We start from the raw sequence: 15,597 nt of genomic DNA on the forward strand, positions 1-15,597 counted from the left end.
CATATATAGCAATAGAATTGCTAATATTTTTGTGGTGTCCAATCTCTTAGAAGAAAATAATGCCAGATAATTAATCATATAGACGGTAGCAAATTAGCAAGTTTTGTTCTACTAATTTTGCAATTATGATCATCCTGGCGCAATACGTGATGTCATAGATGTTTTCCTGAGGTCTTTTCGGTCATGAAAGTTTGGTTTCCGGTTCTTCAGAAAATGAAGTTAGTCACGCCTCACGATCGCGCTCAATAAGTGCTATGCTTTTCTGCTGATACGAGGAAATTGGATAGGCTATTGTTGTTTTTAATGGATAAACGGGCTGTGAATTTACTGTACAAATCTTTGAGTGAAATTTTGAAAATAAGAAATTGTGAATTGCTGAAAACTGATATTGTGAAAAGAGATTTTTATTCGTATTCACAGGAGCCTTTCCATCCAATTCAAGGGCGAAGTCCAAAATGGACTTCATTGGAAGATTCAGTTAAAGCAGTACGATCAGGTAGCTTTGATTTTTGTTTTAATTGCCCCAAGTCGCACTTACTAGCTTTAGGAGCTATGAATAAAGGGTAAAATTCCAGTTAATTGACTTCTTGCTATCTCAGAAAGGGTTTAGGTTAGGAAAATGAAACTTTCAGGGATGGGTCTACAGGCTAAAGTGTGTCCCGGGAAGGTCTTTTAAAGTACCCACCTCCATTCTTTCTCCCTCTAGAGGGCCCTGAAATTTGCCTACTTGACAGGTCTATATCTATTGAAATTTTGACAAAACAACATTTTACCTTAATTTTCAGTTACCAGTTGCCCTTTCTCTGCCTTTAGTTCTGAAAGTGTAATTCCTGTTATTTGAGTAGAATTCTGAGCCATATCAAAGCTTTTTTTTCAAAATTTAGGAAATATTTTTCCATATCTTTAAAACCTTATAAAATGGAATTGAACAAAGTTATGAAGCTGAAAACAATTTTGTTCTACTTCAATTAAGCAGAAGATCTATTTCGCAAGGTTTCACTTTTATAACACACATATTTTTAAAGGTCAGAGCCCTCTAGAGGGAGAAGGAGTGGAGGCAGTTGCTTCAAAATACCTTCCCAGTACATGCTTTGGTCTGTAGATTCATCCCTGAAAGTTTCGTTTACCTAACCGAAACCCTTTCCAAAATAGCAAGAAGTCAATTAACTAGAATTTTATAAAAAATTCTATAAGTTTTCTTATAAAATTCTAGCATAGAGACTAGTAAAATCTTGGGGCAGGCTTCGTTTTAAGTGCTTATATGTATTGATTATAAATTAGAAAAAGCAGTAGTAGTATTTTTTTATTTTTTTTGGTAAATTTATAGCAAACAGTATTACTGGCTTTCACATAAAGTGAATATACCACTCGATAATGACCCCGCATCAGGGGGGTGGGGGTAAAACATAGCATATATTAAATATGTAAACTAATCATTGCTGTATTTAATATAATTAAATTTCTAGCAAACAGTATAACTGGCGTTTGTAATAGCCGGCTTTCATATTTTCAACCAAAAACGCATGCTTTTATTTAAAATTCGATCTCAATGAAGAAGAAAAAGTCATAACATTGGAAAAACTAATTTATCCAAATTAATATTGGAAAATCAGTGCTTGTTGATTATATAACATGAAAAAAATGGATTTATAATGAAACAGTAAGTTTGAGATCAATGTTATAAGGTATGAGACCAATTTTCTTAGCCTTTTTAAATACCCCATATTTAGGTCATTTTTAAGGGGTCAAAAAGTGCTTAAATCTGAATTTCCAGTAGAAGCAATTATTATATTTGTGAAGAGCATAAAAAAAGGCATCGAGGGGTACATTCACTTTATAAAAAAGCCAGGAATACTGTTTGCTATAAATTTACCTTTTTTTTGTATGTAAAAACAACACTGGTTTCAAAGCTTTTTGTTTTCTCAGTTTGGGTAATTAAGCGGTAATATTCCTCCTTTGAAAGCTACAAGTTTGGGTAAAATTCTAGTTTAGTGACTGTTGGCTATCAAACTGTTTACTAACACATCTTCCATGCAGACCCGCTATACTTTACCCCATCCCCCCGAAAACGCAAATATATAGTCTAGATTTGTTTCTAAAGTGACGAAGAAAACGGTTTGTTCTCGAGTTTTACGCAACTTAAAATTGAGCGAGTGGCGTTTAATACACAAGTACCAAATTGTTCTCTAACTTCACACTGTCCAAGTACTTTACCCCTACGAACCCTAATGTGCAAATATTTAGCCCAAACTATATGTGTCTCATCTATTCTGTCACTTCTCTTTGTCTTGTCTCGCGCTAAGCTGAAAGAAAATTACGGAGAAACCCATTCTACAGTGCGTCAATGGATGAAGAACTTAATATAGGCGCTATAACAGATTAGTACACAGCTTACGTATGTATTAATATAGTGCATGAAAGCTAGCCTAGTTCTTTCTCTAGTCATTGATGCATGCACAGTCACTGAAAACTGTCTAGGCTAGTTAGTTGGCAAATCAATGAAAAGACATGTAAAATTCATTGTCATGATACGGACACCGCATTTTACCAGAGGCAAAATATTCGGAAATATGCCACAGTGTCCTTTACGCAAACAACAGGTAAACGACCAGGAGACTGTCTACTTAAAAGGTGTTTGGGTCTCCGAAGTCATTTTTGAAATTGGACTAGAATTTCAATTTAGCCGTTTTATTCAGAACTAGCTGTTGGGGTGGCGCTTCGCGCCACCCCAACACCTAGTTGGTGGGGCGCTTCGCCCCCCCCAAGCCCCCCCGCGCGCGTAAGTCGTTACGCGCCATATTAGTTACGCGCCATTGTAGCAGTGTCCTTGTGTCCCACCTGTGAATAGAGATAGATATAAATATATATTTTTAACTACGTAAAACATGCGAATATACAACATTCTTCGCTGTCCCATTGTCTGTGCATATAAATAGCATTTATATTCCCTGTGTCCCGGTCGTCATTTGTGTCCTGGTGTCCGAGTTTGTATTTCCTCTTTGAGTGTCCCGGTCGTCATTTATATTCCCTGTGTCCCAGTGTCCCGGTCGTCATTTGTGTCCCGGTGTCCCGGTCTGTAATTTCTATTCAAACAATCCATGTGTCTCAGTCGTCAATTATATATCCCACCTGTGCCCCCGGCGTCCCCGTTGTAGTTGTGTCCCTGCGTCTCGGTCGTCATTTATATTCCCGGTCGTGATTTGTGTCCGGGTGTCCCAGTCTGTAATTTTTCTTTGAGGTTCCTGGTCGTCATTTATATTCCCTCTGTGTCGGTCGTCATTTGTGTCCCGGTCTGTAATTTATCTTTGAGTGTTTTTTCTTTTTAGTTTTTCTTAGTTTTTTACATTTTTTCAGTTTTTTTTCTTCTTTATTTTTCAGCGTCACTATGAAGTACATATCGCCGAACCTTCAGTCATTTTACAATTAAACATTTTTCCGTGAACGCATGTCTTAAATACCATTAATGACGTCACCGTCAAAGCAAAAATGACGACAACTAATTTCATGACGTCAGCCGACACAGAAACATGACGTCACCTGATCCACAGACAGACAGACAGACAACTTATTTTTATATATATAGATAGTAGTGGAGCCTTATAAAATATGCCCCTTTGAGCTATATAGTACCTGTCGCCCAAGGGACAAGGCTGGGACATGTGTAGGGAGGAGGCATTGGGGCTCGTGCCCCACCTTAAAAGGGCGGGGCCGGATTTCTGGACTCTTCTTATTGAAGTTAATAACACCCCCTCAGAAAAAGAACTGCATAGGCCTACGTGTCGGGGGACAAGGTGCTAAATACGTTAATCGTTTGACATTGGTTAAATTACGAAACTTTTTCAATATCATTTGCGAAAAATTAAGCAAGAGAAAACGGGTTTTAATTTAAACAAAACAGTGAACAAAAAATAAGAACAAAACTACACTTTAATTTAAAAATATTTGGAATATTTCGGCGCCTCGTCCGGGAGCTTTTCTCAACGGAAAAAAAGGAAAAGGACGAAAAAAAAATAATAAACAATGTTTTTTAAACACACGAAGATGAAGAAAAAAAAACAATAAATAAAGAACATTATCAACAAACTTCCAGCGCTGATGTTACAACATGAGAAAAAAACCAAAGCGAATGTCTACAGTGAAATCATGGGTCACTCACTTCTCAATAATCAGTGTCTAAATTTGAATCTATTAAAAGTGAAGACTTGAGCAAACAAAAGAAGGATTTAGTAAAAAAAAAGGAAAAAGAAAGAATTTACTTGAGCAAACAAAAAAGGTCCATCACCCCTAATTAAATCTCACATGTTAATCAACAAATTAATGGATTTTTATTTGTTTGCTAGCTTAGCTGCTGTCCATTAGCTTTTCCCAGGTTTGACCTCATTCCGACTTTTGTTCGCAAGCTTATCACCTGTTTCAGGACAATTATGCAAACCACTGCTGGTTGAAGTTTTTACCTGCTCCTTAATTAAACTATCATAAATAGAATGTATCCTAAAATGCCCTTCATCTCTATTAATACTAATACCCCATCGATAATTTTTTTTTCTATAATTTCTCTGAAACTTTAAGTCCTACAGACGTATTTACAATTTTTGTCTGATCAAATAAAAAACTGTGATAAGGAAAATTAAATACGTATTCTGCTACAGCTGATTCAAACGTTCAAGGTTTTTTTATCGTGTTTTAGCGAGCAATCTATGGTATTTTTGTGTTGCTATAGTCTATATTCTAAATTCTGCTGTATTCTTCCTACATAAAATTTACCACAAGAACATGGAATTTTGTATATCCCCTTTTGTATGTTTCTTAGAACTTTGTCTTTTCCATTATTTAGCAAAGAGGTTATAGTTTGTCCTGATTTAAATGTTGTTCTTATATTGTGCTTTTTTAATTTTCTTCTTAATTTCTGTGACAACATTGGGATATAAGGCAAAGTTATGTAATTTGTTTTTTGAGTTAACCCGTCTTCTAATATTACAGGTTCTATTAAATTTTCTTCGTTTTTTCAAGTATTTAAGAGATCATGTTTTTGGGATATCCATTTTCTACTAGAATATTCTTAATAAAAAATAGTTCACCACTCATGTATTCTGGTGATGCTAATTTTAATACCCTATCAAACAGTTCGTGGTAACGAACTGTACCCACCTAGTTTCATCCCGATCTCTCCAGTCTAAGTGTTTTCCAAGGTTTCCGTATACATACTCACATTTGACTCCCAAATCAATATTCCTGTTTCTTATACTTTTGTGTTTTTAGTAAAGTGCTAGTTTTCTATAATCCCAGAACAGTAGCCAAGCATAATTAGTTGGTTTATTTGTGCTAGTTTTATTGATGTATATTAGATAGGCTGTGATGCAAAAAAATTTGTCCGTTTAAGTTTCAACTTCGCTCCTTACTTCCCTCGGAAAAACTTTGTTTTTATGGCACTTGGTATTTACAAAGTGACATATAGCGCTTGCAAATTCTGTCGGTCTGTCTGTCCCTAGGACGATGGAATTTGGCAGGCGTATCAGGGGCCAGACCAGATTAAATTAAAAATAGTCGTTTCCCGATTCGACCATCTGGGGAGGGATTGGGGGACGGTCAATTCGGAAAAATAAAAAAAGGAGGTATTTTTAACTTACGAACGGGTGATCGGATTTGAATGAAATTTGATATTTAGAAGGATATCGTGTCTCAGAGCTTTTACTTTAAATCCCGACCGGATCCGGTGACATTGATGGGAGTTAGAGGGGGAAACCTAAAATCTTGGAAAACGCTTAGAGTAGAGGGATCGGGATGAAACTTAGCGGGATAAATAAGCACAAGTCCTAGATACGTGACTGACATAACTGGAACGGATCTGGTCTCTTTTGGGGAGTTGGGCGGAGGTTTAATTCTGAAAAATTAGAAAAAATGAGGTATTTTTTTACTTACGAAGGAGTGATTGGATCTTAATGAAATTTCATATTTAGAAGGATCTCGTAACTCAGGTCTCGCATTTTAAATCCAGACCAGATCCAGTGTCATTGGGGGAGTTGACGGGGGGGAACCGGAAATTTTGGGAAAGGCTTAGAGTGGAGAGATCACAATGAAACTTGGCGGGAAGAACAAGCGCAAGTCCAAGATACGTGACTGACATAACTGGACCTGATCCGGTCTCTTTGGGGGAGTTAGGGTGGGGGGATTCGGAAAAATTAGAAAAAATGAGGTATTTGTAACTTACAAACGGATGATCAGATCTTAATGAATTTTGATATTTAGAAGGATCTTGTGCTTCAGAGCTCTTATTGTAAATCCGTACCATATTCAGTGACATTGGTGGGAGTTGGGGAAGGGGACCGAAAATCTTGGAAATTGTGACAATTGAGGTATCTTTATCTTTCGAATGGGTTATCAGATCTTGATGAAACTTGATATATTGACAGATCTTATGTCTCAGATGCTCTATTTTCAATTAGAATCGGATCCCGTGACATAGGGAGCTGGAGGGGGGAAACAGAAATCAGGGAAACCGGAAATCCTGGGAAACGATTAGAGTCGAGAGATAGGGATGAAACCTGATGGGAAGGATAAGCACAAGTTATAGATGCGTGATTGACATAATTTGAACGGATTCGCTCTCTTTGGGGAGTTGGGGGATTTCCAGTGCATTGGTGAGTTCGGTGCTTCTAGAGGTACTAAGACGATGAAAATTGGTAGGTTAAAATGAGCAAATGTCGTAGATACGTGATTGACGTAGCCGAACTGGATCCGCTCTCTTTGGGGGAGTTAGGGGGGTCCAGTGCTTCACCGAGTTCGGTGCTTCCGGACGTGCTAGGACGATGAAAATTGGTTGGCGTGTCAGGGGCCTGCACAAATTGACTTGATAAAGTCGTTTTTTTCCAATTCGACCATCTGGGGTGCTGAAGGGAGAGGAAAAATTAGAAAAAAATGAGGTATTTTTTAACTTACGAGTGGGTGATCGGATCTTAATGAATTTTGATATATAGAAGGACCTCGTGTCTCAGAGCTCTTATTTGAAATACCGACCGACATTAAGCCTCTGATTTTCCATTTAAATCAAGCTATTGTTTCTTAAAATAATGCTAGAGCTCATGCCGTATGAGCTCTTCCGACCTCGTCACAAGTGCAGAGGAGCTCTTAGCTTTTGTTTACATTAATCTCTATCAGTGGCAACATGGTTTACTTTTCACGCCCTGATTGGCATCTAACGGATATTCCAAGCTTGTATATAAGGGTCCTAACCTGTAAATGGTCATTTTTGGCAAGACTCACTAACACAGGTTTTGGTGTCAATTCACGAAAGTGTAAGGGGAGGTTTTAAAATGTATTTTAAAATCTAGTAGGGAAACGGCAATTGTGTTATCTTCTTTTCAAATGTTTCAGTGAAAATTTTCAACGAAAATACCCTGAAAAGGCATTTTTCAAAATCTTGGAGGTTAAAGCCCAAAATTCCCACCCTCCTCAGTCGATGCTACTGAATGAGCATGGTATTCACATATCTATGATTTCCAGGCGTCCCTGTTTAGTTATGAGTATATTTTTATCTATCTACTAGCTAGATAATTTTAGACTGACATGTAGTTTCCATTGAATTATGCTTTGGTATACCTTATTATTTTAAACTTCCTGTGAATCAAAACCTGTAGCACTAAATTCTATTTATGATTTGTTATCAGAAATGTCCCAATTTTATCAGTCTGAATAAATAAGCAATAATGAATAAATTTGCTTATTATTTTTATCAGTAGACACAAATCTTAAAACAAGGCAAAACGAAAACAGTTTTGTCTGATTATTCGTGCAAAAATGTCAAGAACACAGTTTGCAAGAACTGTTGGCTCTTTTATTCGCAAATATCAGACTTACACACCAGAGATATCTTTTCCGATACCTGGAAAGGTTCCAGTTTATATGAAAGCTGATGAAGCTGTTTCGTCAATTGTGAAATCTGGTTTGAATTTTTAAATATTATTTATATTGGTTTCCCTCGTTTTTTCTAGCAAGTACTAGTAGGGTCTTACTCTGGATTTTGTTCGGGGGAGGAGGATACCGAAAGAATTTGGTAAATATTCGGTACTTGTCTGTTGAGCGAAACAGAGTCAAGAATTACGCTGTGTAAGATCTGGCTAAACCGGTTTCCTCTCTGGGGTTTGTTATGATTTGCTTATTTTGAGTGAGAAAAACTACAATGTATGTATATTTTAATTAAATATTTGGGACTTGTTGATTGAACGAAAGACACTAAAAGATTACGCTTAGACTATATATTAGAAAACCAGTTTTATAGCAACAAAGACAAGTGATGGGTGATAGAATGCATTGAACTTATATAATTTGGGTTGGGTTAGGTTAGGGGCGCCGTCCAAATACGTTACCCACATCCCCCTAATTCGCAAATATATAATCTAGATTATGTTATTATGTGAACTAAAGGTTATATTTCATTAGGATTAATCTAACTTCACTTCTTGGGTGTATTTCTTTTAATTAACAAGTACCAATATTTAATATATAGAGATGGTTGGGATTTCTACAATTGTGTTTCTACAATGTTATATTATCATCACGTCTGGAATATTTCATTAGGATTAACCTAACTTCACTTTTTAGGTGTGTTCCGCTAACAGACAAGTACCAAATTTTCTGATTAACTCGCTAATGAGAGCTAAGAAATAGATATACTTGAAGAATCAAAATTTCATCCTGAATTCAAACATAATATTCATTCGTATTGGAAATGTACTTTATACCACCCCCTAATGTACAAATATTTAACCTGAATTGTTTCGTATATGCTAAGATTTTTCCACTATTTTGACTAATCTTTAAGTCAGTGCATATATACGATTCAGGGTATATATTTGCACATTAGGGGAGGAGGGGTGAAGCTCATTTCTGACGGAAGTGAATGTTACATTTGAATTTAGAACGACCTTCTGATTCTAAAGGTATGTCCATTTCTTAGCTATCTTAATAATGAGTTAATTAGAAATTTTACCAAGATTCTTGTTCTTGTTTTTTTTTCCGACATTTCTAAGACCAATTTGTGAGCTAGAAGTATTGCGACGGATCTAGAGGATGGACACTTGCAGAAATGTTCGTGCACAAAATTTCAAATAAATAAAAAGCGGTTATAATCATTTCTAATTTTTATATTTTATTTTATCAAACAGTTCGTGGTAATGAACTGTAGTAAGGAGCGACCCGCCTCAATAGTAACCAAAACTCTAAAAACGGAATTTTGATATCAATAGCTACATCAAAAGAATTGAATTTTGATGCTGATTTTAAATATTTAAGTTTCATCAAGTTTAGTTTTTCCCATCAAAAGTTACGAGCCTGAGAAAATTCGCCTTATTTTAGAAAATAGGGGGAAACACCCCTAGAAGTCATAAAATGTTAATAAAAATAACACCATCGCATTCAGCGTATCAGAGAACCCTACTGTAGAAGTTTGAAGCTCCTACCTACAAAAACGTGGAATTTTGTATTTTTTCCCAGAAGACAGATCATGGATGCGTTTTTTTCAGGGGTGATCGTATCGACCCAGTGATCCTAGAATGTCGCGAGAGGGCTAATTCTAACGGAAATGAAAAGTTCTAGTGTCCTTCAAGTGACCAAAAAATTGGAGGAAACCTAGGCCCCCCACGCTAATTATTTTCCCAAAATCACCGGATCAAAATTCTGAGATAGCCATTTTATTCAGTATAGTCGAAAAAGCTTACAACTATGCCTTTGGGGACGACTTACTCCCCCATAGTCCCCATGGGAGGGGCTACAAGTTACAAACTTTGACCAGTGCTTACATATAGTAATGGTTAATCGGAAGTGTACAGACATTTTCAGGGGGATTTGTTGGTTGGTGGAGGGGTTGAGAAGAAAAGAATATGTTGGGAGAACTTTCCATGGAGGAATTTATCATGGGGGAAGATAATTTCCATGAAGGGAGCGCAGGATTTTCTAGCATTATTTAAAAAAACAATGAAAAAATGAATATAAAAAAGTTTTTTCAACTGAAAGTAGGGAGCAGGATTAAAGCTTAAAACAAACAATAATTATTCCGCATATGAGGGGTTCACATCCTCCTAATACCTCGCTCTTTACGCTAAAGTATTTTTAGTAATTTCAACTATTTATTCTACGGCTTTTGTGATTCAGGGATCATTCTTAATGGATTGGGAATAAATTTAAGCTTTAGTGTAAAGAACGAGGGGGTGAACCCCCTCATATATGTAATAAAACATGAGAATACAAAAGTTCGTTACGTAAGCTAATTTATAAGTTGCGTATATCTTTTACTAATAAAAATATTTGTAAAAAATTGAAAGTTCTAGTTGCGTATTTAAGTAAATACGCAAAAAATCGGAGGGCAACTAGGCTTCCTCTCCCGCTCTTTTTTTTCTCAAAACATTCAATCAAAACTCCTCTGCTCTTTTAATTACTCCTCTGCGGAGAGCCGAAATCAAAACATGCATTGATTCAAAAACGTTCAGAAATTAAATAAAAAAAACCTTTTTTTTAACTGAAAGTAAGAAGCGACAATAAAACTTGAAACGAACAGAAATTACTTCGTATATGAAAGGGGCTGCTCTCTCCTCAGCGTCCCGTTCTTTACGCTAAAGTTGTTTTTTTTTTTACTGTTTAAAAAGTAGAGAAAGAGTCAAACTTTAGCGTAAAGAGTGGGGCGTTGAGGAGGGAGCAGCCACTTTCATATACGAAGTAATTTCTGTTCGTTTAAGTTTTAATGTCGCTTCTTACTTTCAGCAAAAAACTTTTTTATTTAATTAATTAAGAAAAGTTGAGTGTGCAGTTAATAAATGAAAATACTTAGTATATCGTTAATTAGTTAATAATATAAAAAAAATTAAAATATTAAAAAAATAATTAAATAATTTAAATAATAAATAAAAATTGAACTATAAGCTATCAATTAATTAAAACATTGAAAATAATCTTGTTTCTAAGTAGAAAATTTTTTGGGGGATGGAAGGGTTGGATGCTAATCAATATTTTCCACCTGGTGCAAGAGAGGCAAGAACCACTGCAATGGCCCCCCTTGCCACGATAATTAGCTTGAAACTAACGACCCATTACAATAAAACTGAACTAATACTCGCGTTATTAGTCAAATCCCATTATGATTACTTTTTCAGGCAATTAACAAAAGTAAGATGTTCAACTTTTTACAATGACTAGGTAATATTTTCTAAACACAAGCAACATCAGCGATGGAAGACAAGAGTGATTATTTAGCTCTTGCTGAAATAAAATGGATGACATAAAGATTCGTTGTGAACACAACTGCATGCAAATTGTATATCGATGCAATTAGCGAATTTAGGCAATTGCAGAATTTTTTTTTGTTGCCATAGGAATAACTGAGCCTGATTTTAAAGCAGCCACGACCTCCAATGGAGAGGCGTAAGTGAGTGAGTTACCCTGAGATCCATGCCACAACTGGGTCGAAAATCCCGGGGCCGTAATACCAGGAATCCTCCTTTCCACTTTTTTTTAGTTTCTCATTATAGAGAGAGGCTATTTAGCATATACTTAGTGAATAATAGCCTACTATATTACTGTCTGTTTAGCTGCTCGGTGTATATCGCACCGATATATCGGCCTGACAAATTTAAAACGAATAAAAATAATTTGGTTTTATTTTCTGTATTATTAGTTCTACTTTTACAAACTTAATAAAATTTCATACGGCCAGGCATTTCAATTAAGTATCTGGGGTATTTTATCTAATGCGCAAAGATGTATTAAATTATTTAAGTGCCTTTGTAGCTGAAATTCTTCTGTAAAGGGAAAATTAATATTAGACATAGTTTCATGTATGGAGCAGTGATCTGGCTCAATATTTCCTAGACCAAAAAAAGAAGAAAAGTTTATATGAGTAAAAAAGGGAAAAAAGTTTCACTATGATTTACCAATTTATGTTCACGTATTTAAGTTCGATGTACCTGTTGATGTCCAGGCTACTAGGCGTGTTGTCTCTATACCCTGAAATGGGGTTAAACCTCTCCACGAATTTGGCTTGGTGTGATCAGGGGTGGATATAAAATTAATGTCTGGGGGGGCATCGATTAAAATTCTGCTCCCCATCGGTATATTTCACTGCTGAAATTAGTTTTACTTTTGATCTTCTGGAGTGGGGGTCCATTCCCGTAAAACCACCCCCAGAATGAGATCAGTGGTAGACAATTATTTCGAGAGAACAGCCATTTATTTTGCCATGACCAGGGGAGGTGTATCCACGAATCCTCTCATTAGTGCTAGTCTGCCCTCATGGGTGTTCATCCCCTAATTGACCAACAATATTTTGATGAACTATCAATATGTAGGATGACCTAACAAGGCAGTACCGGACTCACATGAGAGTTAGCATAAGAGTAGACTCATATTCACAGAGAGTATAGTCACAAAACATCTATACATGCTTTTCTCCCTTCCCTCTCCACCATGCCTGACTTTTGGAGAGAGAAATTTCATGCAGGCCAACTAGCTATAACTATGTCGTCCCTCCCCATCTGCAAATAATGGACCTACTCGGCGTGAAATATATGGAAGCTTAGGGTCCGGAGTCCCATAAAAATGCTCTGGGGGGAGAGCTGTTCCCCCACTTGAAACGCTTAGAAATAATCTGAAGGATTTATTTTAGTACATTGGAATCGGATTAAAAGGAATGTGACGAGTCGTAGCCCCGTCTTAAAAAGTAAAAGTTTTCTACTTACGCTCTGGGCTTGTTGTGTCACCAAAAGCCCCACCTCTAAAGAGTAATAATTTCCGTGTGCTCTGTCTATCCCATGGCCGATATCTTTCGTCAGTGTCTTGAATGCCCGACACCCTCAGAGGCACCAAAGTTGCCACCCAACCCATGGACGTATACTAAATGACTCCTGTACGACTATGAAAAGCCTTATAGAACAGTTTGTTGCTGTAAGGCTAGGTTTTTACTTTCGACTCCTAAATCAATATTCTTGTTTTTTATGCTTGGTTTTTGTGCTTTCAGTAAAGCGGTAGTTTTCTGTAATCCTACGAACATAGGGAAATATTACCATTTGATTTATTTGCATTGTTTTTATTGATATATGTTAGATAGGCTGTGAAGTAATAATTTTTGTTCGTTTCAATTTTCAACTTTGCTCCTTACTTTCCTTGAATTTTTTTTTTTTTTAAAGTAATTTTCCTAATGACTCAGTGCAGTGTGTTTTGGTATGTTGATTTTTATCGCAGTACGTTTAAGTTAAATAAAGTCATAAGACACAGTAATTTAAAAATTGGAAAAATACAGCTTCGTGTTTGTTTTGTCTTTACTTTTATCACTCTGTTTTGTGACAACGTTTGGAGTGAAACTGATTCTAAACATGTAAACTGTCTTATCTACTTCTTCTTATCACTAGGAGCCTCGTTTTTGAAGTTTCGTATTTTTATAGTCATGGCTTGTAAAAAATAGGCTGACGGTCATTGTCATATCAGAATCCGCAGTTTTCATCTTGAGGGAAAGAAGTGAGGATTTGCAGGGGAAAGACTTTACCCAGGATTTTATTATTTTTTCTGGGGGCTTAAAAAACACTTTAAAAAGTGCATTCAAAATGTGAGTGCATGCATTTGTTACGTGTTTTTGTTGGGCATCTCACAAATTGGACAAACGTTTCGAGAGAGTGTTCATACAACCTAACCCCACCCCTTGGATACGGCCTTGTCTGGGGGCTACATCTTTGGGTTGTATAGTGTCTGTCACAAGTGTACATGTCCAGGAAGAGGAATCCTGCGTAACATGGGCGCCCATAAGGAAAAGGGGGCAGAATGACGCTGTGTTACGTATTTTTTGGAGATTTGTATTATACAACATTGGAAGTGTTGCCTAGACCAGGTAGCTCCCCCCCCCTAAAATTCAGTTTTTGGGCGCCCATGATGCGTAAGCTCCTAATGAGCATCCTTGAAAAATAAAAAGCAAGACCTCGTCTGCGGTAATTCCAAAGGCGCTATGTGTGTATCACATTGGTGTCAACCAGTATCTAATAGCTTATATCCTTATTTGCCTGTATCCTTATTTGTCTTATGTAGTTTTCAAGAAACTTCAAATATTTAATATTTCCAAAGTGCAGCCTACTATATACCATTTTCTCAGGCGCTGAAATGCTTGAAGTATGAGCCTGAAGCCTTTAGTGTTGTTTTTGCCATATCTTTGATGCTTGAAAATGTTCTTTGCACGAACAACTAGCAATAGAAACCAAATTTTCTTTCTCTGTAACGGAAACAAATCTTCTAATATTCTGTAAAAATACGTATTTTGTAACACACCTTCTTTGAATTATTGAAGCCGTTTTGGAACCTAATGTTTCCGCTAGGTCATTAAAATTGAGACATGCATTCATGTGTACCACCCCGTCTCTCCTCTCGAGACTAGTCGGAAGTACCCTTCCCTAAAAGAAAAAATAGTGGCATTGATATCTCTTTTTTTTTCATGTTTTCAAGCAGACAGTTAATTGGATTACAAACGAATAATTTCTGGAAAAAATGCTCTTACATGTTTTTTCTTTCTTTCTACAGTATATTTAATGTGTTAATGGGTATACTATCGAAAAAAATATGTAGCAACATAGAACAAATGATTAAATTAAGCTCAAACACCAAAAACAAGAAGAACAATAGGGAATTTTTCAAGATAGTGGGGATCAACAAATTAGAATGAATATTTCGGCCCTATGTCCAAGGGCAGTCCTCAGCAATTCAAAGATATTGAAGAAGAAAACCTTAACACAGGATAAAATCAATAAAACTAAAATGAAAAATTCTTCAAAACAGTCCCAGCATCCTTACCTCAGCAAAGTTCAACCAGGACTGATTATTCATTCTAATTTGTTCCCCACTGTCTTGGGAAATTCCCTATTATTCTTCTTGTTTTTGGTGTTTGTGATGCAAAGGCAGTGTGGTTTTCGTCGCTATTTAAATTGGGCTACTGTTTAGAATAAACTAAAAAATTGACTTTAATATTGTGCTGCTTCTAAAAGCTTGTTTTTAACTTTTCTCAATAACAGTTGCCGGCAGAAACGTTAAGCAATCAGTAAAATTTTTCAAAATCTACGTTAACTCCGAGCTATCCAAAAATTTTGCTCTGTCTTTGACAGCAACCAAAAATTTATAAAGTCCTCATTTCAGTTACTTCTTTTCCAGGTGATACTGTGTTTGTTCATAGCGCAGCGGCTACCCCCACTCCACTGCTTGGAGCTTTAGCAGATCATGGAAAGAAGTCCAGTTTAAAGAATGTTACCGTATGCCATATACATATTGAAGGAAAAGCTGCTCATTTAGACCCAGAGTGTGAAGGTAAATAGTTCTATGACAAAATAATGGTATCAGTAATCATGGCTGCCAAATTGACACATTCAGACGAAATGATGACACAATCGACGAAAATGACACATTTTTCAATAAAAAATGACACAATCGACAAAAATGACACATTTTTCAAAAAAATGACACATTTTTGTCATCCTAGTCTTGATTTTTAAATGGTAATAAAAGAAAAGTAAAATTTCAATTTTCTACCTCCAGAAAAGCTACAAATTAATGGAAGGGAATAGTGCCGCCTAACGGTGGCAA

General features: G+C 36.3%; 1 protein-coding gene across 2 annotated transcripts in view; it reads left to right on the forward strand.

Moving 5' to 3' along the window:
- Nucleotides 1–214: 214 nt before the first annotated feature.
- Nucleotides 215–15,597, forward strand: part of LOC136027126 (4-hydroxybutyrate coenzyme A transferase-like) — a 33,156-nt gene continuing 17,773 nt past the window's right edge. Inside the window, exons 1-2 of one of the 2 annotated variants that reach the window (XM_065704081.1) lie at nucleotides 215–496; nucleotides 15,169–15,321. In XM_065704081.1, the coding sequence (XP_065560153.1) occupies nucleotides 304–496; nucleotides 15,169–15,321 (346 nt within the window). In that variant the 5' untranslated portion in view covers nucleotides 215–303. Of the gene's footprint in view, nucleotides 497–7,731; nucleotides 7,940–15,168; nucleotides 15,322–15,597 lie in introns of those variants that run through there. The other variant, XM_065704082.1, reaches the window with a different exon arrangement.

The sequence above is a fragment of the Artemia franciscana genome, chromosome 5, assembly GCF_032884065.1.
Source record: "Artemia franciscana chromosome 5, ASM3288406v1, whole genome shotgun sequence".
NCBI lineage: Eukaryota > Metazoa > Arthropoda > Branchiopoda > Anostraca > Artemiidae > Artemia > Artemia franciscana.